The 24,066-nt window shown below is 48.1% G+C and overlaps 2 protein-coding genes across 8 annotated transcripts in view; one reads left to right on the top strand and one right to left on the bottom strand.

Annotated features, from left to right (window-relative positions):
• Positions 1-5,398, top strand: part of WIPI1 (WD repeat domain, phosphoinositide interacting 1) — a 33,537-nt gene extending 28,139 nt beyond the window's left edge. For both annotated transcript variants that reach the window (XM_024198320.1, XM_024198321.2), the window contains one exon: positions 4,866-5,398. In XM_024198320.1, the coding sequence (XP_024054088.1) occupies positions 4,866-4,913 (48 nt within the window). In that variant the 3' untranslated portion in view covers positions 4,914-5,398. The remainder of the gene's footprint in view (positions 1-4,865) is intronic.
• Positions 1-24,066, bottom strand: part of ARSG (arylsulfatase G) — a 93,328-nt gene that overhangs the window by 2,320 nt on the left and 66,942 nt on the right. For 5 of the 6 annotated variants that reach the window (XM_024198314.2, XM_024198315.3, XM_024198317.3 and 2 more), the window contains 3 exons: positions 18,980-19,100; positions 9,019-9,109; positions 7,091-7,478 (listed from right to left, as the gene is read on the bottom strand). In XM_024198314.2, the coding sequence (XP_024054082.1) occupies positions 7,180-7,478; positions 9,019-9,109; positions 18,980-19,100 (511 nt within the window). In that variant the 3' untranslated portion in view covers positions 7,091-7,179. Of the gene's footprint in view, positions 1-7,090; positions 7,479-9,018; positions 9,110-18,979; positions 19,101-24,066 lie in introns of those variants that run through there. The other variant, XM_024198310.3, reaches the window with a different exon arrangement.

A 24,066-nucleotide genomic window follows, 5' to 3' on the forward strand; every position in this document is an offset into this window, starting at 1 on the left:
GCTTTGGAGTTTCGAGTGTAGCCATGCCCTTAGGGTCTCAGCCACCAATTGTGTGTCACGTCCTGAGATTTTCAAAGTTGACTAGGGTTTAGTGTCAAGTATCGAGGGGAGCCGTGTTAGTCTGTAGCCACAAAAACAACAAGGAGTCCAGTGGCACCTTAAAGACTAACAGATTTATTTGGGCATCAGCTTTCGTGGGTAAAAACCTCACTTCTTCAGAGGCATGGAGTGAAAGTTACAGATGCAGGCATTATATAATGACACATGAAAAGAAGGGAGGTACCTCACAAGTGGAGAAACTGATCGAATTGGCCCTGTCAACACAGGGCCAATTCGATCAGGGTGGATGTAGTCCACTCCCAATAATAGAAGAGGAGGTGTCAATTCCAGGAGAGGCAAAGCTGCTTTTGTAATGAGCCAGCCACTCCCAGTCCCTATTCAAGCCCAAATTAATGGTGTTAAATTTGCAAATGAATTTTAGTTCTGCTATTTCTCGTTGAAGTCTGTTTCTGAAGATTTTTTGTTCAAGTATAGCTTCTTTTAAATCTGTTTATAGAATGTCCAGGGAGGTTGAAGTGTTCACCTACTGGCTTTTGTATGTTACCATTGATGTCCGATTTGTGTCCATTTATTCTTTTACGTAGAGACTGTCCGGTTTGGCCAATGTACATGGCAAAGGGACACTGCTGGCACATGATGGCATATATCACATTTGTAGACATGCAGGTGATGGTGTGGCTGATGTGGTTGGGTCCTCTGATGGTGTCGCTAGAGTAGATATGGGGACAGAGTAGGCAATGAGGTTTGCTACAGGGATTGGTTCCTGGGTTAGTGTTTCTGTGATGTGTAGTTGCTGGTGAGTATTTGCTTCAGGTTGGGGGGCTGTCTGAAAGACAGTGAAGAAGTGAGGTTTTTTACCCACGAAAGCTTATGCCCAAATAAATCTGTTAGTCTTTAAGGTGCCACCGGACTCCTTAGGGTTTAGTGATACTCTAAAGCACGTTGAGATCTACTGCTGTAGAGGGCTATATAAAAGCAAGCTAGCCAGTTGCAGAACTCATGAAACTCACTGCTTTAGTTCAGAACTGTGCATGACACGGCCATGGATTATACAGTTCCCTTCCGTTGTCTGCAACATAATTGATTTGAAACCTGGCATGACCGTTTTCTCTCTTCCCCATTGGCTTCCTATTCAGGGTATTTAGTTTGAAGTGTTTCCCCTTTAATCATTCCATATTGACCCCTGGGGTGCTGAAGCCAATGTTCTAGAAGGAGTGGAGCCCACACACACTTCCTGTGCTTGTTACCAAGAAACCTGCACTTGAGTGTGTGTCCTAGGGACAAGCAAGTGCCAACAAGCAGGAGCTGAGCTGAACGGATATGCTTACGTGAGTTTGCCTGCTGTGATTGGATTGTATGAAAGCAGCCCAAAACCCCTGCTGTCCACCAACAGGCCCTTTATTAAATGGACTTTGATCTGTCAAAACCTTGTGCTGTAATTAACTTGACAGAACAACTTACGTGTGTGACTTACTTCCCAAAACAGGCCTCTCTGCCGTGACCTAGCAGTAGGAGCTTCCAGATGAAGCATTTGGACTTAGAGCTTTGTTTTTCCTCCTTGCTGCTGAAGTTTCGAGTTGCTAGTGCCGCATTTACTTACACTGTGCTGCTTATAAGTAAGGCTGGTTGGAACACTTTGATGTTTGGAGATGTATTGATTTCGACGAGGTTTTCAACAGAAAAGTTTCTGGGCTCCAGGATGGACACTCTGGTCACTTTTGACTAGAGATTAGAATCAAAGCCTGACCTTTCCAATCCGAAAACAGATATTTCAACCCATTTCTGTTTCCAGAAAATGTTTGAAAGGGTTTGGAACAAAAACGAATTCTGAAACCTTGAGAGTTGTTGCAAAATGGAATTGTCCCCGCCCAGCCAGCTCGACTCGTTACGCTTTGTATTTGGACACAATTTTGTGGAAGGAGCAACATACAGTAGTATCCTGTAGTTCCTCTGGTTTTTAAATACTCTTCCTTCTACTGAATTCAATCACTGCTTAATGTGACTAAATCATTAGTATTAAAGGTGCCATAGCTTGGATCTGATCCAGAGCCTGTTGCTGGCAATAGAAAGGTGCCACTTAATTTAACAAGGGAAGGGCCAGGCCAGATCTCAGTGAGAGGAGGAGATAAAAAGCCCGAGGACCTGTGTTTACTTTAAAATCTGACCGCAACTAGAAGTTGTTTGGATGATACCCATGTTGCTGGGAGCTATTGAAACTGGTAGTGACTTGGAGAACAAGGTTAATCACCTATTTCACTTTCAGTGATAGGAGTGGACTTGATTCTGTGAAGTCCATTTAGGGACTTAGCATTTTCCTCATAAAATCAATAGCACAGATACTACAGTAACGGCTGGCAGCATAGTACCCTAAGATTGATGTCTCGAGAAGGAAGCACTGAAGTCAATACTTGATCCCTGCAGAATGCTGACTTGCTGGGAGGACCAGAAATCTTGGGATGGGAGGAATGAACCCACATTATTTATTCTATGTACAGGTCCAGTTTTAAATGTTCACGTGGTTCTGGCCACGCACAGCTGCACAAATTCCAGCTGTGACTTCTGCTTACCTATGCTAGTGATCTGACATATGGCAGTCAGTATTCCAAAAGAGCTTTCCAGGAGCCTAAGTAATTGTTGATTTATGCACTTTACACCTGAGTTTAATGCTGATGTGATTTTGGCCACATAGCCAAAGTAGCCTTTCAGAATCCATTGCAGCTTCTTCAGGACACCATGATCACAAGGTGTTTTTCTGAATGTTCTAAAGCGATAGCGTAGTCATGAGGTTTTATGGAAGAGTCCTATAGGATTGAGCAAGCATTTATTAGCAAGAAAGATGAAACCTATAGAGCAGCTTCAATAGAAATGAAATATACATGCCATAGAAATCTCTGCAAAGGCCCATAGAATGCAACAGGAAAGAGGATCTGTGCAGAATGTAAAGCCCGCCTACAGAGCTCTAATGCAGGGGTGTCACGCGCGGTTACATTTCTGTTGGATTCTTCTACACGTGCTGAGAACCAAAGAATCTCGTATCCGGAATGTTAAGATGGAGCCTGATAGCAAGAGGGAATTTCATTAGAGGCGTTTTCTGAACTCCGGCTAGAGATTGCAGAGCGATCAGTTATTTGATGGAACCCAGGGCTTGGGACTGAAATGCAAAAGGAGCCTTTAAAATGGCTTCCATGCTCAGGACCTTTGGTTCTGTTACCTCCAGATGTAATGACACTTGCGTGGCCAGTACAAAAGGGCGGGCAGCTGAAGCACACTGCTGCCGCTGTGAGCATATGGCTCCTGTGTGCACGCCCAGCAACTAGCATGGTCAATAGCAGTGAGAAAACAGATCCTTACAATGGGCCATATCCACCTACCACCTGTTTGCTGCAATTTGGATTCCTGAGTGGCTCTTAGCGGCTTTGGTGAATGTTTGCCCATTGCAGTACACACCCCAGTATTCCTGCGTGGCCAATAAGGAAGAGGCTGGTTAGAAAGCCTGTCGCAGTCGGTATTTCCCTGTGTCTTTACTTTACTAGCTTCAGGTTTCATTGGAGTCAGTTCAGTGCTAGAAAAGAGCTTCCTGTAATGGACGCAGCGTACTTAGCATGAGTTGTGGATGAAGGTCTAATCATGATCATCAGAGAGTTAACAAACCTTGCTTAGTCCCTAGGGCAGAATAAAGGTGACATTGCAGCCGTGTAAACCGGGAACGGCGTAGCAACAGGTGCAGGTGAGAGCTATGCACTAGATAAATTTGCAGTGAGCTAGGACCCTGTTGCCAAGGAACAGAACTTACCTATAATTAAAACAGGGAGCCTTGTATTGATCAGCCTTGCTATGCCGAAGTAGGTGGAGATACTGCTGAGGATTGGTGCCAAAAGCATTATTTACCACAGGTTCCAAGCTGTCTAAACAACTGATATTTTGGTACGCTCGAAGTGAAAATATTGCAGCCACGCTTGTGTTGCATGTTACCAGTGCTTGCCTAGGTCACAGGGTTTGTTTTCAATGTTGGCCTTCTGTCGTTTTGATCATACTAACTCTGCTACGGAGACATTCGGCACTACTATGAATTTGGGGCTATATTTCTTTATAGTTGCTACCTGCGGTAACAAAGAGCAAAAGTGCCTCTGTGGAACTGTCTGTTAATAATGCTCCTTCTTGGTGGGAAGCCTCTATGGAAGTATGGCTGGCATTTTGCACCTTCTAGCGTTCAATGTCTCTGCAACTCAGCCCAAGATGGAGGTCGTTTCAGTAGGAGCTGGGGGATGATCTAGCCCAGCAGGCATCTGTGCACTGACACCCAGAACACATTAGCTGCTGGGTGGAGTCTCCATAGAGCAGAAGAACCCTTCTGAGGGTAGCGGGTGGGGGAGCACAGCCCCACCCCAGGTTTTTCCCTAAGAAGGTGAGGTTCTTGCCCAGAGATCTTTGGTCCCCTTGTTGTGGCTTGTGTGCGGTGCTAGCATGAAGTAGCTAGTTAAAAGTCCTTGCCATTGTGTATTTCCTGCCTGTGTCCTGAGGAAGCGCTGTATTCTGTTACCGGAGTTAAGAGCTGACACGTAGTGATCCAGTATGTCTGCATGCTTTGTCTGTTTTTAATCTGTGTTCTGGATGCGATGGCAGCTGGATAAGGGACACACTGTCACGAACCTATACATGTAGGGCAAACACAACTCCCATTGACCAGAAAGTAAAACACTGCATGGCGTCTTCTCCCCTGCACGTGTGCAAAGCCTTCTGCGATGCACCCTGCTTAACGGCCTGTTGCTGGGAAAAGTAAGGCAGTTCTGTTTTGATTTTGGTAGATAATCTTGTGCCGTGGAGGTCACCCGGGCAAAGTGAAGAGGTCATGATGAGACGCCAACCTCAGGATTCGGGACAGGCGCTGGGAGGTGGTTTGGAAAAACCCAGCAGTGTGGAAGAACGGATTTGTGGGTGCCTACAACAGGGCGAATAACCAGAGGTGCTGCATTGCTTTTACAACAGTATGTTCAAGTGGTTACCTCACCCCTCTGGCCCTGTGTTTGACATGGGATATGGGAGTGGTATAAATGTACTGCATGCACAGTGCTATATTTAACAAAGGAGACATTAAAACCCCGTTGTAAATGCTAACCTGACCAGATTTGTATGTAACCTGAATTTTATATACATCGGTTTCCCTTTTCTAATTTATGCTGTTTTATGTGTATAAAGTCTATTAAACTGTGTCTTTGTACAGTATATACATAATATTTTATCCATGCAGAGTATTTTTGCAGTGATATTAGGGGGAAATCTCCCAATTTATTATGTTTGAGCTCTACCAGAAGACTAGTAATAAAGTCATCATATGTCAGTGGCTGCTCGGTGTGGGAGTTCTTGCTGTTCTCTGGGGGGCCCTGCGGATGTCAGTCTTGATTCAGGTTTATTAGTGGAACAACTGCTAGTTTTGGTTTCTACTGTTTGTGAATCATCGCCCGTTGCCTTCAGCTGCCCGCTGACTGGTTTGTTTCAAACAATACAATTTTGGGAGTGAAGGGCATCGTTGTTAGCGATGGGAATTGAGACTCAAGACGGCTGCTGCTCTTGCTGAACCTGGACTAACTTACAACCCTGCCCAACCCCTTCTGGCTTCAGGAGCGTTGTCCAGGATGTGATCTGTGGTCTCTGTTTGCTGCTGTGACACTGACCTGCTGCAACCTTGGGGGATTCACGTAACTTTTGCCTGGGATTCCCCATTTGTAACATGGAGATAATAGCCCAGATGTGCCAGAACAGCCTGGGAAAGGAGGGAGCATTGGGGCTTTCCAGCACCATTCAGGGAACTGCCAGGCACCAGGTTGGTCTCTGGGCTGCGCTGCCTTGTGCCAGTAGATAACAGCTCCCAAGGAGCTCCTTTAGTGGTCAAGATTGCAGGAGGGCATCATGCTCTGGCTCCGCCCCTTTCACCCCCCTCTGTAAGCCATCCCCAAATGCCCTGACACCAGGGCAGGGACAGCATGCTGTGCTAGAGGCATCCTGTCAAGCTGAGCTGACACTTGCCCATCTTGGCAAAGTGCTGTGAGGTCCTCAGAGGCGCAAGTTGCCCTGGAAGTACAGGACATTATTCTAAGCGGGAGCCTTTTGTAAATATGGTAAGAAATCCTGGGGGGCGAGGATGGGGGTGGCCTTACTACATGTCGTCAGCTGTTTAAATCTCTAGGAGGAGGTCAGTTCTCCCTGCAATTCCCCTGTCCCTAGGATACAGAGCTGGGCCACTGTCTTCATCTCGGTGTCATGTAAATCCCATACTGGTTTAACCCTAGATGGAAAAACCCACCTGGAGACAGGAGTGACCACCCTGTGCTGCCAGAGGGGGTAAAGATTACCCCTCACCTCCCCAGGAATAGCGGGGGGTGTCTGGCCCTCTGAGCCAACAGATCTCAGGGCCTCTACCTAGGCCAAGGCCATATGTACAAAGGTTTAATCCACTGCTTCCTGGGCCCCCTTCCTCCCCATCTATGCTCCCCTGGGCTCATCCTCTCTCCTCACATCACGTCCCCTTCAAGGCCAGTTTCAGATCACAGAGGGGCAAGTGACATGCAGGTTCATCTTTTGCAGCAATTCTCCTCCAAGGTACAGGCAGGGGGCAATACCATAGACAAGGGCTTTGACCCAAGAACCACCTCTGTCACCTAGCAAGCCCATGAAGAACATTTCCCCCTTCTTCCTCCCCAGCCACAATCTAGATCAGTGGTTCTCAACCTGCGGGCTGCTTGCAGCCCATTCAGCACAGAGCTGTGGCTGATGTGACATCCATACAGGCCATTCAGGTAGTACTGGATGTGGCCCACAGTGGTAAGTAGTGTGAGAACTACTGATCTAGATCTACCAGCTCTTCATCACCTCTTCATGCAGGAGCAGAGAAGGTGATCTTTCCAGAACACTCCACTCACAGTGTCTCAAAGGGATGCAACGTGGCTACACTGTTCTAAAGACTGTGCAAAGAGAACCATGTCTGCTGTCCATGCCGTCGGTAGCTACATACTGATATGCTAGTCCTTCGAGCTGGTCTAGACAGCATCGGATTTATTTGCATACAGCACAGTTAGAACGGCACAGACTGACCTGCTAGCCGATTCAGTGTGAAACTCTTGTCTACGGCTCGCTGTTACAGCTAGAGCAGCTAGCCTGACATCGGCAAACTATGTGCTGTGGATTGCAGCAGGGCGTCGCTGCTGGATCATGGGAGTAATCCGCTGTTGAGACGTTGTCTGTTGCAATATCCTGAAGAAAGTCTGTCAAAGCCCTGGTTATCGCAGGTAGCACAGCCTGATACTCGCCAGCCTTCACGTCCAGAGGCACCTGCTCCTGAATGTCTTGATCCAGATTAAAAATGAGCGGCGGTTGGTGATGCTCTTCTAGCCCAATGCTTCCGTCACAGGCTTTCACCCCGCCTGGAATGGAAACCCAGAGAGAAACTCTAAAGTCCCCTGGCAGCCATCCCTGCTGCAGTGTCATTAGTTTCCAGCAGATGTAGCAGCCTGAACACATGCAGCAGATACTTCTGTTACCAAGGGGTGCCAGGGTCCTAGGCTAACCGATATAACTATGGCAAATGAGTTACTCACAAGCAAAGGAGATCAGTGAGTTTCTAGTGTAGGTCTAACCTCTTATACCTACAGCTGCTACCACATTGCTGGACATGGTTTAACAACCTAGCAGCAGAGGGAAAAGCTTTGAGTTCTACGTGGATTATTCCAGTGATAGGCTAAGGAAAGTCCTGCCTAGCAACATTTACTGTGCAGTGGTGCTGTATCGGAAACATCTGTAAAAGTGACTGCCTGCTCTTTAGGAATCGCACCAGAGGCAGGACAGGGAGCTATGTTATATGAAGTGACAGTCCTAGGGCTTGCTGATCTCTGGCAAACAGTACTAGCATGACAGCCTTCAGTAATTATAGCTCAGAAACCCTGTACTGCAATGGAGACTGCAGCTGTGGTTGAAACCCTCCAGCAAGGTTGTGCATTGGTTTGCACGGGCTGACCCGAGTTTGACCCAGTTATGAAATGATAGCTTTTGCAAGCTCTACAGGCAAGGGGAGGATAGGAAGGTGTCTTGTGGGCTGCTCTAAAAGGGAATCGAGAAGCAAAGGACAACACAGAGACACAAGAATAGCCACAAGAAGGCTAAATGACCGAAGGTTAAAAATAAAGGCAACAAAATGAAGAGGAACATGAGCAGGTCCAGTGCTGCTGGTAAGCAGAGACCCTGGCAGGGAAGGCACCTGCTCTGTAGGGTCTACATACTACATCGGAGATGCCTCAGAAAAAGCCAAATGCTATGAACAGGAGCAGTGGAACTGTGTGCAGTTCTGAAGTTGGGGTGAGGGTCCCATTTTAATCATCCACCCGCTGAGGTTAATGGAGCCTAAGCATGTCCAGAGGGCTGCAGAGGAGCATGTCATTCCTCTTGCTGTCCTCTCACATCAGGATCCTTCCTCTGTAACTTTTGTTGAAGTGCTCTGGGTGTCTGCTTCCCAGCTTTGTCTCCAGAGGTCACCACCAGCAGTCGTGGTGACCATCAGAGGTGCTGTAGCTAAAGCCCTCGTTCCAGGTCCTGACTCAAAAAAGCACTGCAGCATATGCCTACCTTTAAGCACATGGCTTGCCCCACTGAAGCCGCGTGCCTAGGTGCCTTGCTGAATCTGGGGCTGAGAGAGGAAGCTGCTGTCAGCACGTTCTCTGGGAGGCATCCTCAGCTTTGGAATTCACACGCCCCTTGGTCTGAAGCTGCCCTGAAGGTCACCAACTCTGGGCCACGAAGCCTGCAGGGGAGGGACCCCTGGCTGGGGCAAGGATTTGATTCATTTTCTGGTTTGCGGGAGGCTCCTGGATTTGTGCTTGTTTGTACCAATTTGCCTGGATTTTTAAATCTCTCCCCCAGGGCACCCAGGCCTTTGGATAAGGGGCTTTCCTAAATTCAAACAGACTATACCTGTAGTGTAAAATGCCTTGTATTGAGCCAGCCGTAGCGCTTTTATCTCTCCGTCCTTTCCAGCTGCTCCACTATTGGGGTGAAACAACGTCTAAAGGAAGAAAAGAAGGCAACAAGTTAGGGGATACCAGGTAAGATTTTATCTGTTCCTGCCCAGAGCTCTGACACAGCCCCAGGGTACATCTACACTACAGGGGGGAGTCGATTTAAGATACGCAAATTCAGCTACGTGAATAGCGTAGCTGAATTCGACGTATCACAGCCGACTTACCCCGTTGTGAGGACGGCGGCAAAATCGACTTCTGCGGCTTTTTGTCGGCGGCGCTTACTACCACCTCCCCTGGTGGAGTTAGAGCGCCGATTCGGGGATCGATTGTCGCGTCCCGACGGGACGCGATAAATCGATCCCCGAGAGGTCGATTTCTACCCGCCGATTCAGGCGGGTAGTATAGACCAGACCCCAGAGACCAGGCTGTGCTTGCAGAGGCAGCCACTCTACTTTCCCACCAGATTACAAGTCTTGAGGATCAAGCATGTTTTGGAAGCAAAATTCTGCTATGGAAGAGTAAGAGCCATTGATGTTTCTTTGCTTCAATCCCCTGGTGACAGAGTATGGCTTGCATATGTCATGCTGTGAGAGATCTGCTTGCCAAGGTAAGACACTGGGTCTGGTTCCTAAGATGTTTTTTATTCGCCCTTTCTCACCTTTTCTCTCATATCCTGTTCCCTGAGGCAGGGCCCTTGGAGTCCATTTCCTTCCCTGATGAACAACTGATGGGCACTAATTGTGCACTAGAGATCTGATCAACCATTTTGCCTGTTTATAACAATCACTCTTGTTTTCACATCTCGTCATTAATAGGGTGGCAATGCTAGAATGAATATGACTAGCCAGAATGTAGCAGCTCCTTAGAAGGGTTGCTAACACACTTCTGTTTCTTTAGGCGATGGCACAACACTAAAGACCTACTGTGAGCTTGTCTGTGTTCCAACAATACCAGTGTAGCTGGACCTGATCGAAGCTGCAATTCAACGGGGCAACCTGCGCCCACTGTATTATTCCTGCTTGGCTGAAAACATGATCAGCTTTAACAGCGACCTCATTCTGTCCCTGCCTCAATGCGGCTGTTAGTTTTCAATATAGTCCTACAGAATCTGCCCTGGTTTCATGCCACTAAAGTTAACTACTCTGAGTTTTCTGCTCCGCTACCACCCCCATTACATAAACCAAACTATCTAGAACCAAGGACTTTCAGAGAGGAGCGGCAGAACATTTGGGGCTAGCGAATGGAATGTGTTTAGCAAACACAAGCTCATGTTCTACTAGGGTGACCAGACAGCAAATGTGAAAAATCAGGACAGGGAGTGGGGGGTAATAGGAACCTATATAAGAAAAAGACCCAAAAATCGGGACTGCCCCTATAAAATCGGGACATCTGGTCACCCTATGTTCTACTGTAACTTTCCCTGTGAACCCTCTCCAGTCTGACTCTATGAGAACCAGGAGCATTCTGGTCCTTCCTGCTATTATTACAGCTCAGCTAGTGGCAGGGACATCTAAGAGACCTTTACAGCTCTGTGGGGCCAGCAACCAAGCCACAAGTTCATAATGACTTCATGTCTCTTGTGAAGCAGAGGCTGTACTCTGAGATCATGCCCTGGAACAGCACCGTTCATCTCCACTGAGTCACTCATTCCATTGTAAGGAAGTCTCCCTTCACAAACACAGAGAGACACATTAAGGGGAGTTAAGGTGACAAGGAGTGAGAGGGGGGTGAGGTGGATTATGTCTAGTTCAATCTTTATGACACCCTGAATCCGTACTGGATGATCCCCTGGAGGCAAAATAAAATGACAGGGCCAAGTGAGTTTGGTGGGCCAATCTGTCAGATAATCTCCGCTTGGAACCCCGCGGTCCCAGAGGGGGATGAATCACAAGAGGTTTCCTCCCTGGGAAGGAGTTGAAGTGATTCATAAAGTTTCCGTTGGGCTAAAAATTAGAAACATCTGCTGGAGATGGAGGCAGCTGTCGCGCCAAGTTTAGCAGCAACGTTCACAGCTGATCAGCGAGACGTTTACTTAGCAGGTGTTCCTGCTGTCACCGGACCGTACAACATGGCAGTGGGGGGGGGGAACCAGCACTCTCAGGCTTGTGTGGGCAGGCAGCACGGCCCCCATATTCAAACTAAAAATTAACCTTGAGAACATTTTTCCATTTTCAGAGATTGGCTACTATATTTTCCCCCCCGAGGAAAAAGCAGGATCTTAACATTTTCGTATGCAGGTTCCAGGTGGAGAATATAACAGAGACTGGGTCTGACTGGGCAGTGTCTACTCAGTGTGCTTAACTTCCTTTGACTCAACATCTGGTCTTCTCTTTGCAAAAGCCCTTGTTGTCCCAGCTTGATGCGCTTTTACGGAGCGAGAAGCCATCCCAGAGGTTCATAGAGCTATAACACACCAGCGAGGCGTCTGCCCTCGTGTCCCAAAAAAGGGAAAGGAGACCACATAGTGGCACTTTGAGACGACATTGTCAATGGGGAGCTTCTTCAAACAACATGCTTTACAGCTGGTGTGTCGTTCTCAGGGCAGGTAGCAGTGAGGTAGAATAGCTGCCTCTTCTTTACTATCTATAGCTGAGAAGTTTGCACATACTGGAGCTCAAAGCAGGCAGGCCTGATTTCATGTCCTATAGGACTCCCATGCAGATGGTATACTCTGCCCATATCTGGCACCTTTCAGGCAAAGATCTCAAAGTGTCTGACAAACAATTACTGATGACGTTTTACACAGGAGAAACTGAGGCACAGTGAGGCTAAGCAACCTCCCAAGGTCACACCGTGACTCAGCAGCAGAGCTGAGAGCAGACCTACCCCCACAAACCCCTGAGTAGCCAGACCCTGCTGGTTGGAAAAGGTTCAGGTAGGTGGGCAGGGGAAAACAGGAGCAGTGCAGTGAAGCTAGCCTCCAGCACAAGCTCCTGCTATCCTAGCAGCTCAGTTGGTGTCATCATAGAACCGACACAAAAGCAACAATCTCCCCACAGATGCAGGGGGAAGTGTAGATGCTCATAGGATCTAGCATCCTTCCAGCCCACTGCTCTCCGAGCAGCCTCAGGAGCTGGGATTACCATGACCTCTAGGTATTTCTGTGGCCCTCGTCGCCATGGTATCCTGCCTGGCTGGGTACCATTATTGGAGCCTTTATATTAAACTGCTTATGAGTGCTCCAAATCCTCACAGTCAGCCTTTCTGGTTCTGCTAAGCCGCCCTTGGAACGCTGTTACCAGGAGAGCTTTAGCGCTCAGGCTCTGGAATGCTGATTAATGCTGGACTTTTGCAGGCCCCAGCCTGTCTGAAGAAAAGCGCAAGAGGGGGAGACAGAAAAATATGTTGTTGAAGAGCTGCTAGTTCAGTAAAATACAATGGAAACAAGTGGCAGCCCCTCAGGAGGAGCCAATCAGCACTCCGAGCCTGCTCCTCAGGACAGCGCAGGTCACAGAAATGCTGTTTCTCATCTACCCTGCCCTTTCTTCTTTCCCAACCAAACAGAACATTCTTTACCCAAGGCCATCCCTGCAGGGCCAGGATCTGGAGTCCATAAGGCAGCAAGCCTATACTGCACTCTCCTAATAGTGCTGTGTAGAGTACAGCCCCCAGCACACATATAAACAGCAGATATAGACAGCTTAGGAGAGTGCCAGAACCTTAGGGTATGTACCCAGGTACGTATCTGACTCGGTTCTCTACACACCCAAGCAGCGCTCCCCGTCTACACCGCTATTTTTAGCAGTGTAGTGTCCCACTGCAACAGGGAAAGGTTCAACTCAGCTACTATGTTTCGGAGTGTGAAAAACCCACACCCCAAAGCACTGTAGTTATGCTGTCCTTCCCCTCGGTGTAGATGCAGCTACATTCTTCTGTCAAGCTAGCTACCATCACTCAGGGAAAAACCACTTTTGTCATAAGCGGTAAGCTAAGCTATGGGTTTATGCCAGTCCCTGTAGTATAGACATGGCCCTATTGACAGCAGATGGCTGGGTCAGGCCCATATCATCCTTGGAGTATCTTATAGTGTCTCTAAAAATTCAACCCCCCTCTTCCCATCAGACATGATCAACGCTTGAGCTTCCACCTACAGTATTTACTGCTCCCCTTCACTATAGAAATTATGTATCCAGCCACACAAGCGGGAGGGGAAGAAAACTTCACCCAAGAAAATTAGAAGGTTAAAAAAAAAATCTCCCGATACAATTAAATGCTTTTTACTGTAATGTATAACTAATCTGTCAGACTCACTGCTACAAGATGCAGAAAGAGCTTTGGAGGATCAGATATTTGAACAGAATTAGATATTAGACCAACTTCATCATGCAGTTTCATTAGATATTATACAAATGTATAAAGGATATAAACCCTCATGCTTCAGGCTATAAGCCAACCAATAACTGCTTGAGGCCAGGAAGGAACTCCCCCTATGACCATATTATTGCATATCCGTTTCTTATGAAGGTTCTACTCCTTCTAAAGCACCTGGTTGAACACTGTCAGAGACGGGATACTGGAGTGGTTGAACCACTGATCTGATCAGATATGGCGTTTGTCTAACATTTGGCTGGCTTTTATTCAAAGAACCCTATGCATATGAAAAATGTGGAGGATCCACACCAACCTGCAATCAAAAGAGACTCTGGCAATGGCTTCAAGAGCTATTCTGTTTCCTAGACTCCCCAAGACAACGTGACTGAATTCACATGTACATTATTCTCCCACCCACAGTAATAATTCCAATTGGCGTTTGTGTTTAGGTCCTGTTCACTTCCCAAACGGAGCACTTCTTTCTGAAATCACTTTGATGTCTGTTGAATTTATGGACCCTGATTCCTATTCCCATTTTATGAACTGTCATCTTTTTTGATGCCCTGGGATTTTACATCCATGTGTTATCTACCCGGGCAAAAGCCAGATAAATGAACACAGCCACTACTAATGAAGGAATAATGTGGTTTACACAAAAAATGCCAAGTTTTGGTGGAAAAGTTTTAAAACCGCTGGTTTGCTTTGTTTTCATAGGCGTTTCCCGTACATTTCCCACCAACCCCCCAGTTTTTCAACAACTTTTCACTTTTCAAAACTGTTTATGGGACTGGTTTTTGGTTTAAAAAAACAAAACAGGTTTGGAGTTCTGTTTTTTGTTGTTAAAAAAACCCAGAAAATGTAATCAAAAATGTTTTTTTTCCTGTAAAAATGTCCACGTACACTGAGGCCACTGTACACTGCTTTGTTAGCACGAACGAGCCTTGAAGTGGGAGTTAATAATACATTCACACCCACCATTAAGGCCCCTTTAAAGTAGCTGGACAGCGTAAACTGGCCTTAGGGCTTGTCTTCATGGTGGAATAATGCGCTGTACAGGGGTGTGATTTCTAAAGCGCACTAACGTACAGCATTAATTGTTCCATGTTGATCCTGCTGATGCGAACTAAAGGTTCCCTAGTGTGCTTAATGTAGTGCTGTTCTAAAGAGCATTGTGTTAAAGTGCACCAGCAGGGTCTACATGGACTAATTAATGTGCAACACGTTAGTGTGTTTTAGACAGCCCATCTCTGTCAGCACGTTACCCCAGTGTGCAGACAATCCCTTAGCATAAATGAGAATCAAGCCCAGTGGGTCTCCTTACATGCTTAAAATTAGGTCTCGTCTACACACACACGTCGTACTGATTTAACTATAGCAGTGGTGCGCACGTGGTGCACTGACTAGCATGGATGCCGTCACATCAGTATAAAGGTGCCATATACCAGTATAGCTTATTCCTACACTGGAAACGTTTGCCGGTATTGTTATACTCAGGTTAACCATCTCTAAAGGTAAGGTAACTCCCTTCTCTTCATGTGCCACATATATCCATGCCTGTATCTGTAATTCTCACTCCATGCAGCTGTAGAAGTGAGGTTTTTTACCCATGAAAGATTATGCCCAAATAAATCTGTTAGTCTTTAAGGTGCCACTGGACTCCTTGTTGTTTTCATCTCTAAAACGTCTATTACAATTCTTACTGCACAGGTAAATTGCTCATCTTAACTGAAGCCCTCTGATGAATGGCTCTAGTCTAGAGAATTGCAAAGCTTTACTACTAGGTATGTTACATATCTAGTGATTCATGACTTTATTATTTAAAAAAAAAAAAGCTGATCATTTTAAGTTTGAACTAAACTACTTAGTATGTTTCTATTACTGAGCAGGTATCAGGAACATTCCTTCGACATTAATCTACTGAAAAAAGCCTATTTGCCTGGTGCTTGTATTTACGATACATTTCGTATGATTTGTTTTTATTGCTAACAAACTTTATTCAAAACAGGACACTGGCTGCAGTTCCCGGGCCGGCATAGGTGGTACTACTAGTGAATACAGGTGCTGTTGGAGTAGAAAGCAAAGGCTATCTAAGTGAGATAAGGCGAGGAGAGGTACAGACATTGCAGTCAGCAAACTGCCTCCCAAATAAAAACAACCACCCCAATCAGCTGCCAGAACGGTGCATAAATCAGATGCTGAAAAAAAAAAAAAAGGAACTGGTTCAGAGAGGATTTGTGTCAAGGAAAAGCCTGTAACATCAAAGGCAGTTTTGCTATCACTAGCTCACAAGTACAAGATAAAAGGGAGTAGATTCTCATTGCAAAGTACTTGGCTATATGCACTCAGCAGGGAGGTACAGCAGAAATGCAATCCGCTCCCCAGCATGAGTGTGTTGGGAGGCACAAGGCCAAGTGATTGCTGACCCACGGATGTGCCCTTATTAGAATATAATGCACAAGCTCCGAGGCGCTGGATTGCTTTGACAGACTCGCCTATTTCTCCCTCCGCAAGGCGTAGCACACACCAGACCAAAGGTATCAAGTTGGCGGGAACAACTCAAGTCTCAGCTGGCTGAAGGACGGGGAGCCAGGCAACTTCAAACACATCTAGTGGGGCTGCTGGTTTGGACTATGGTTCAGGAGTGCACCAGGGTCTAGCTCGCAGGCAGAGAACACACTGGACATGGCAACAGCATTCCCTGGTTACAAAAGGCTGGGAGCTGAGCCCCAAACTGGCTGAAAGGTTGTCCTTGTCCTAGAAATAGCAAGCTACTGTTTGCCCCACATTTAACCAAACAGTTTCCTAAACCCAGGGAGGGTCTGGCCCTGACAGGGTTAATTCACCCCCTATGATCCTCCGGGGAGAATTACAAAGCCTGCTCACCTTTAAGGGAGTGGTCAAAAGACACAAGCTGATCATTTGAAAGGCTACATAGCCAAGGCCTTCCGTCTCCGTGGGGATATTTAGAACAGGGCAGGACAAAGCACTGCAAAATGCAGCATAGGGGCCAGCCCTGTGCAGGCAGGGAAAGGAGCTGAAAACACAACAGTTTCCCAGCCCATCCCAATTTCCTGTCCTGAAGGGCTAGGAGTCCGCAGGCTCTCTCAGGAACACAAGTGGTTTGAGGCAGGAGTGAGTAATTCATCAGTGAGTAACCACAGACGGGGCACATCAGAGCTCTAGTGGCGGTAAACAGGAGACAACAGTCAAACTAAATTAGTACCCAATGCAACCTGTCAATGTTTGTTGCTATTATGACCATCTAGGGTTTAAGGTCAAAATGTAACGTATTCCTTCGGGTACCAACATTCCCGGGCAGTTCTCTGTAGCACTGCCTAGTAGCCTGCAGGCCCAGTGCCGCTGCCCCGACCCAGCAGGGCGCTCTGTATTACCCCCAAGCCAGCACCGCACTCTCTGTTGTCCTGCAGCACTGCTACCCTGAGCCAGCACTACATTTTCTATTGCCCTGCAGTCTGTGGTTCCCCTGACCCACTATGGACTGCCCGTCTACCATTTCTTCTTTGTGACCCGCCCGCAGCCTCTTACGCCCCCTTCAATTTCCTCTCCCCACACTTTTGGAAATTCCCATGATGGAACATGGCAGCTCTGCTAGCAGATCTCCAAGCCCATGCTCATCTATCATGGCTATTATATTTCTCTGGAATTGCCTGGAGGCTTTCAGCCACTGCTGGGCGAAGAACCACTCAAGATAGTTAATTCCCTGACTATTGCTTAAGTACTGGACATGCTCTGCTAATTGTAGCGTTTCACAGTGGCCATCGCTACAAACTGATTATAATAAGGTCCATCAAAACTCACACAGCCAAATGGGCTTTCGCCATATCTCCCCCACCTCCGTCGTTTATCTTAGGATTCAACAAAGGGTTCCATAAAAAATATTAAATACCAAACACGCAGTGAACTCGGAGAGCAAATCCAAAATCCCTACCGGGAGCCAGATTGAGAAGCTCCCAGCAGGGCAGACTTTCAAAGCAAAGAGCAAGATTTTAGATGTGGGAGGCTCATTAAAGGCTATTGGAGTCCTGCAGCCAAAATCTTGTGTAACGCTCAGAAAATGTGTCCGTGTAATGGCTGTCCTGCTAACTGCATTTCTCATGCATTAGGGAGCTGTGAGAAGGTCCTATTGTCATGTGGACTGAAAGCTGCAGGATACGGGACTGGCTGCCCTACTTACAAATTGATAATGGGCATGTCGTTCAAGCCAGGGCTCAGAACAAATAGGAGCTTAATCATGACCCTGTTTGTCAAATCAAGACAGACACGCTACTGGCTTCAAGTGCCTGGGATTTTTGTTTATCTCTAATTCTAGTGCTACAGAGACCCAAATACCACACGGGATGGCGTTCTTGTCACTGCATCTCAGCTATGAAATGCACAGGGAGAAAGATCTGACAGGTCAACTACAAAGCATAAAAGGGATGAGTAAAGGGCCAAGTTCTGGTTCTCGGATACTCACACGCAGCTCCTGATGACTCCAGTGACACCTGGAGCCAGGTGAGTGCTGTCCAGCAGGGCAGGTGCACGTTAGCCCATAATGCCACATTGATGGGCCACACACTCCCACTAACCAAGCTGCTCAGCGTACAAATCAAGTTTTAACTCCTCTTTTTAAAAAATCTTTTCTACCCTGCCCTGCCCAGCCCTGCCCTGCCCCGCCCCACCTCACCTCTGCCATGAAATCCAGTCTGTGACATTCTGGCCAAGCTGGGAAATGCCAGAGGAGCCCACAGAAATGTGCAGTTCCAAATCTGGTAAGGTTCATTTGTAACTGCCATCTTGCTGCTAATGGAGTGTGGTCCAGTCGGTAGCCAGGCTTGGGAGCCAGGAGACCTGGGTTCTATTTCTGGCTTGTCCACTGATGCGCTGTGTGACTTCAAGCAAGTCCACTATCGCCTCCCATGCTGGTCTATCTTGTCTACTTACACGATAAGCTCTTGGGGGCAGCGACTGTATCTCACTGTGTGTCTGTATAGTGCCTGGAATCTCAGTTGAGACCTCTCAGGGCTACTATGGTGTACTACAAATAAAATCAAGCCATCGGATATTCTTCTCCAACCCTTCCACCAGCTCCCGGCAATCTCAGCAGTGCCCTGAAGAGACCACTCTGTCTTGAGTGAACAGGCAGCTCAGATTCCAGGCTAGCTCAGCTTCAGATCTCTCTTGAATGATGCCAAGTAATGTTGGGCAGTTGGTAATATGGAGTCCTGTCATGTGATGTCAGACCTGAGACCCATCAGAGCCAATTTATGTACGACCTCAAAATGAGCTGGGAAGGGAGTCTGGGAGATAGCATAATGACTCTACTATTCATTCCCTAACTAGCCCTCTGCACTCCACTGCACCCAGCCAGTCAAACCACACCCCTAAGGAAGCTGTGCCCCCAAGGCAGAATTTCCCACCATTGTACCAGTGCATGCCCACATGACACAGTGGTTAAAGTGGCGTTAGTTTGTCTACAGCAGCATTCCCACCATGACTGCACCGATGGTAATGCTCGCATGCACAAGGAACAATTAACCCTCACGGAGGTGGTGTTTGTAACTCCCCCTGCAGCTGAACGTTGAAGAGAGTCCACTACGTACCTTGTGCCCTTGGTGCGACTGCCCGAAGAGAATCTCAGACACGTCTGAACCATCAAAGCGCCTGTTGGGAGGCAGGCTTGCCTTTGCCAGGGACACCAAGGTGGGGAAAATGTCTGTGGTGCTGGAGCAGAGAGGAAGGTTTCATTAAAACATGAAATTAAAATCATTAAAATCCCACCCACACCCCTGAGCTTGGAGCAAAAGAAATTGAGCTTGTCCCCAGCGAGCCCTTCCCAGGCCTAACAGTAATGTCGGGGCCCTCTGGGCCTGGATGCTGGGGTTCAATCCTGCTGCTTATCAAAGCTAATGGCACTTGTGGGTAAGGGCACCCATCCAAGAAGCTTGCCAGAATCCCTAGCCTCAGCATGTTTAATGAAAGAGCTCTGGTAACGTGAGGCACAGCTTGCTGTGGGCATGAATCATAGAATATCAGGGTTGGAAGGGACCTCAGGAGGTCATCTAGTCCAACCCCCTGCTCAAAGCAGAACCAATCCCCAACTATTTTTTTGCCCCAGAGCCCTAGCTGGCCCCCTCAAGGATTGAACTCACAACCCTGGGTTTAGTAGGCTAGAGCTCAAACCACTGAGCTATCCCTCCCCCCGTACATGCTCTCTACGGGAGACACAATTGCCTTATATCCCATATTGATTAGCATATTTTTAGGATAGTGAGTACGTGTGCATGAGAAGAGCCAGCACGTCTTACACAAACCAATCTGCCAAAGGACACAGTAGCTGGAAAGAGCTCAGAGGCCTGTGCCCCCCCAGCGACAGGAGACGCTGAACAATTTCACTACTAAAATATGGGAGAATGGGTCAAGATGGGCTTTGCCCAGCAGCCCTGTAGAACCGGGCTGGAGCTGCTAGGGAACATGGTTTCTCCCGAGGTACTTATTGGGCCTCCTCACCTCTGTAGCATCTAAGCACCGCACTATCCTTGATCAATTTGTCCTCACGTCACTCAAGTGAGGTGAGGAAGCATTATCATCACAGATGGAAACCTATGGTCACATAGAGCGTCTGTGGCAGAGATGCTTCCTGGGGCAGGGAGGGTCTTTTTGTCCTGTGTTTGTACAGCACCTAGGTGCTACCACAGTACGCACGATAATCAGGTGGGATTTGAACCCCAATTCTCCCAAGTGCCAGGCCGCGCCCTAACTCCTAGTTCATCCCCTAGTTCATCCTTTGGGCCTCCAGGTTCTCGGATACGTGGGAGTCCACATCAAAGAGGAAGCTGGCCAGAGATACTGCAGTTGTGGCAGGGCCGCGTAACCCTTTATGAAGTCCCCCCGGAAGGTGCCAAGTTACCCTGCGAAGGGAAAGTGCTAACTCAGTCACTTTTCACTCCAGTCACAGCAGATCCTGTAACCTAGGAACATGTGGTCTCACTTATGCATCGCACACCGGAGCCATAGAAACCAGACTGGAAAATGAGCGCAGTGCTGTTTTGTGCACTTATACCGAAAAGCCGTCAGCATTTCCACCATCATCCTCTCTTTTCGGGGGTTTACAGCTCAGCCACAAAATACTGCTCTGGGCTAATTCTTGGTTACTCCATGTACTAAGATCCTGCTAAGGGTGTGGCACACAGAGAGGAACAGGCATCCTGCCAGCCAGGAGCTGCACCGTATAGACCCGTACGGCCAGGGACGGGAAGGGTGTGAGTTTCTGCCTGCTGTTTGTGGACTGCAGCCAACTTTTAACGTGCTGATTGTACATGAACATGGTCTGATGGGATGGGACTGAGCATGGGATTGGGACCAGGAACTCCTGAGCTCTTGGCTCTGACACTGACTTCTTGGGTAGCCTTGGGGAAGTCTTTTACACTTTCCAGGCCAAATTCACCACTGTCATAAGCAGGCACAACTCCAGTGAGATCAGGGGCAAATCCAGCTCTCTGCATCTCTGGTTCCCCTCATCTAACCCTCACTTTCTGTAGCTCTGCTTCCCTTCTAATCCTCCCAGTTGTTGGCACAAATATGAATGCACTCCCACGAGGGCCATGTATGATTCCTACGTCCTCTGGAGTGGACAGCCACCATGGCTGCCCGTGAGCGTGAGCATCAGGCAATCTAGGATGGTCAAAACAAGCTACGCACCGACTTTGGGGACAGATGTGTCCTCCCAGGGCAGCCCCCAGTTCCTTATAAAGGAAACAGGATGTCAGTGACATTCCCCAGAGATCCCTGGACCACGTGCACAAGGAGAGGAGAAACATTTCATGTTTAAAAGCACTTCAAGATCCGCAGATGAAAACAACCAGGTAAGAACTCAGCAGTGTTCACGACCTGCTTCAGTAAGAAGCACAGGGGCTTGGGGTTTTAAAGAGGGCTAAAGGAGTTAGGCACTTAACTCCCATTGACTTTCCATGGTAGCTGGGAGTTTGGGACCCTATGAAAACTGTAGCCTGTGCTCCTTTGACTCCGAAACCTCTCGCAAGTAGCTTTGAGAAGGCCCCTTACGCTAGGCTCCCACAAGAGTTACAAGAAGGCTGCGAGTGTCGGGGCACAGGGCTTCCATCGCTGGCGTGAACTAGCAGTGTGGATCAGCAATGAAAGCGCCTCTCTTTCATCAGCACATTCTCCTCCTCAGGGGTTTATTCTTGCAGCGTTAAAGGAGGTTGGATACAAGAACAGGTAACTCCCAGCCCTGGAACAGCAGCCTGGGAAAGGCTCTTATCCCCTGCATGCCTAAGGCACCTGAACAGGGTGGCAACTCCCTGCTTGCTGGAAATGCAGAAAGGTCTCTGTCCCAGTCACAGCACTTACAGACGTATGACGGAGTTTGCCAGGGTGGGAAGAGCTCCTTCGGCCTCTTGGACCTCCAGGCAGCTGGGCCGAGCCAGGCGGGTAACACCTCTGTTTTAGGAAGTAAACATTAGCGGGGGGCACGTTCCGCTGATCAGACACAAGCCCCACTGGCAGGAGCTCCGAGTTCTGCTGCTGACTCCGTGCGATCTCAGGTAACTAGCTTAACCTGCGTCTTAGCTTACCAGGCCTGAGGAAGGCAAAACAGCCCTACAACAGAGGCACTGGGGGGTGGATTACTACTATTGTGCTTTGGGCTGGAGCAGAAGTGCCATGCCAAGCAGCAGTAAGAGTGCCGGGTATTACGGGGCCCAGGCCTGAACTCCTGACTCAACCAACACTCCCACGGAAGTCAAGGAGCACGACTGGACATAACGGGAGTTTTGCCTGAGTGAGCACTTCTGGCCTGGGCCCATTGGTACTATCCCAGCTGCGTGAGTTGGAAGCAGAGGAACTTGAAGCTCTTATTTCTCCGGCTGCTAAGAGACCGAGCGGCCAAACAACGCTGAGCAGAGCAGAAAGGCAGGCTCAGTCTAACGCCCTCTCCTAGAGGCTGGCTGATGGGTGAGGCAAGTGAGGAGGCTGTTAAATAAGTCAGGCTCCAAACAGAGAACACTCAGGCCTCATCCCCGGGGGAATCCCACCCAGGCCAACAAGGTTCCATCAACCTAGCAACAGTTGCTAGGGGAGGTGGTGTTCCTACACCAACGGAAAACCCCCTTCCATCGCTGCATGGGGTCACAGTGCTGTAGCTACGCTGCCACAATGCCCGTAGTGTAGACGTGGCCTATAGCTCCCATTGAACCAACCCCGAGGCTGTCACCTGCCTGCAGGTCCCCTACTGGCCAGGCTCTTAGCATTACCTCTTAGAACAATGTCAAGCCGTTATGCCAAAAATGGGTTGGAAACAGCAGCCAGGCCGGTGGAAATGATCAGAGACTCAGGGATTGTGTAAGGGGAGAAAAGAGGGATATGTGAGAGGGGCGCATCAGACCCATTGGCCATGCTAGAAACAACCACATTTCACCCAGTCACAGCTCCTAACCATGGTCCCAATTCTGCAAAGGGACCTTCATGGCCTCACAGGCAGATGCCTTTGCAGGATGATTTAATATTTACATAGGAGTGCTCACAGGCCCCCATCATGCTAGATACCGGGCAAACTCATAAAACTCTGCTCTAAAGAGTTTACAGTCTAAACTCAGGGCTGGTGCGATCTGTCTTGAAACCACACACGCCTGGGGTTATTCCATAACACAGCTCAGGCTCACCCAGTTTGGTGAGCCTTGAATGGGAGCCAAGCTTTGAGTTCGTAACGCCCTTATTCCTACGCTCTATGTTCCATGTGACACTGTGACTCCAGCTGTTGCTGTCAATCTCTTTCCCCATCCCCCTGTGAGCAGTCTCCCCTGTGACTGGCTTTTGATCATGAAGATTTCAGAGTTCTCCGGGGGTATCACGTTCCAGTATCCCCTGCAGATATGAAGTGCAGATCACAGATGTCAGGAGGTTTCATGCTGTAACAGAACCTTTGATGACAATTCATCTTTCCTGTCAATGTTCCAGGTCTTCAGCTCTAACACAAGAGCTCTTTCTTAGCTGGTATCTCAGGATTCAGAGTTCACTGACTGCTGACCTATTGGGATCCAGGAAGTGGGCGGGCTTCACTGACTGCTGAGCCGGGAAGACGCGAGCTGGACGTGCATATCAAGGGAAGAAGAGACTTCTAAGACTGTTGACGAAACTCCAGCCACGAACCACTCCCCGGCCAGGTCAACCAGCATAAATACACTGCAACAACTCTGCCTGGGGTCAGCTCGAGACTGAAAGGGTTAACAATTTGCACTTTAGCTCTTGTGTCAAGTTACCTTTGGTATTTTGAAGGTGCCTGCAATAAATATAAGGGATGGCACCTCCTTCCCTGGGATGGCAACATCCAAAACACAAAACTCACTTCCTTGGCTAAGAATCCTGACAATTTAGTACACTGGGGACCAAATCTCTCTAGGTGAATGTGCATTTGTGACCTTCCAAGAGCTGTGTGAAGGCCAATGTGGTGCAAGAGGATGAATCTCAGAAGTAAAGCTGGGAAAACATGGCAGTACTGAAAGAGGAAGATGCTTTTGCCTACATAGCAAACACTCATAAGGAGACCTGTGGGTAAATAAAGCCATTCAAACTTTCTGCTTAGGGTCCACGTCTATTTGAACAACACTGGAAGTTCTGACACTACAGGGATTTCTTCCATTAAGCAAAACAGTTAGGCACAGCAGATTTCAGT

The sequence above is a fragment of the Terrapene carolina genome, unplaced genomic scaffold (assembly GCF_002925995.2).
Source record: "Terrapene carolina triunguis isolate 2854851 unplaced genomic scaffold, T_m_triunguis-2.0 Scaffold192, whole genome shotgun sequence".
Lineage (NCBI taxonomy): Eukaryota > Metazoa > Chordata > Testudines > Emydidae > Terrapene > Terrapene triunguis.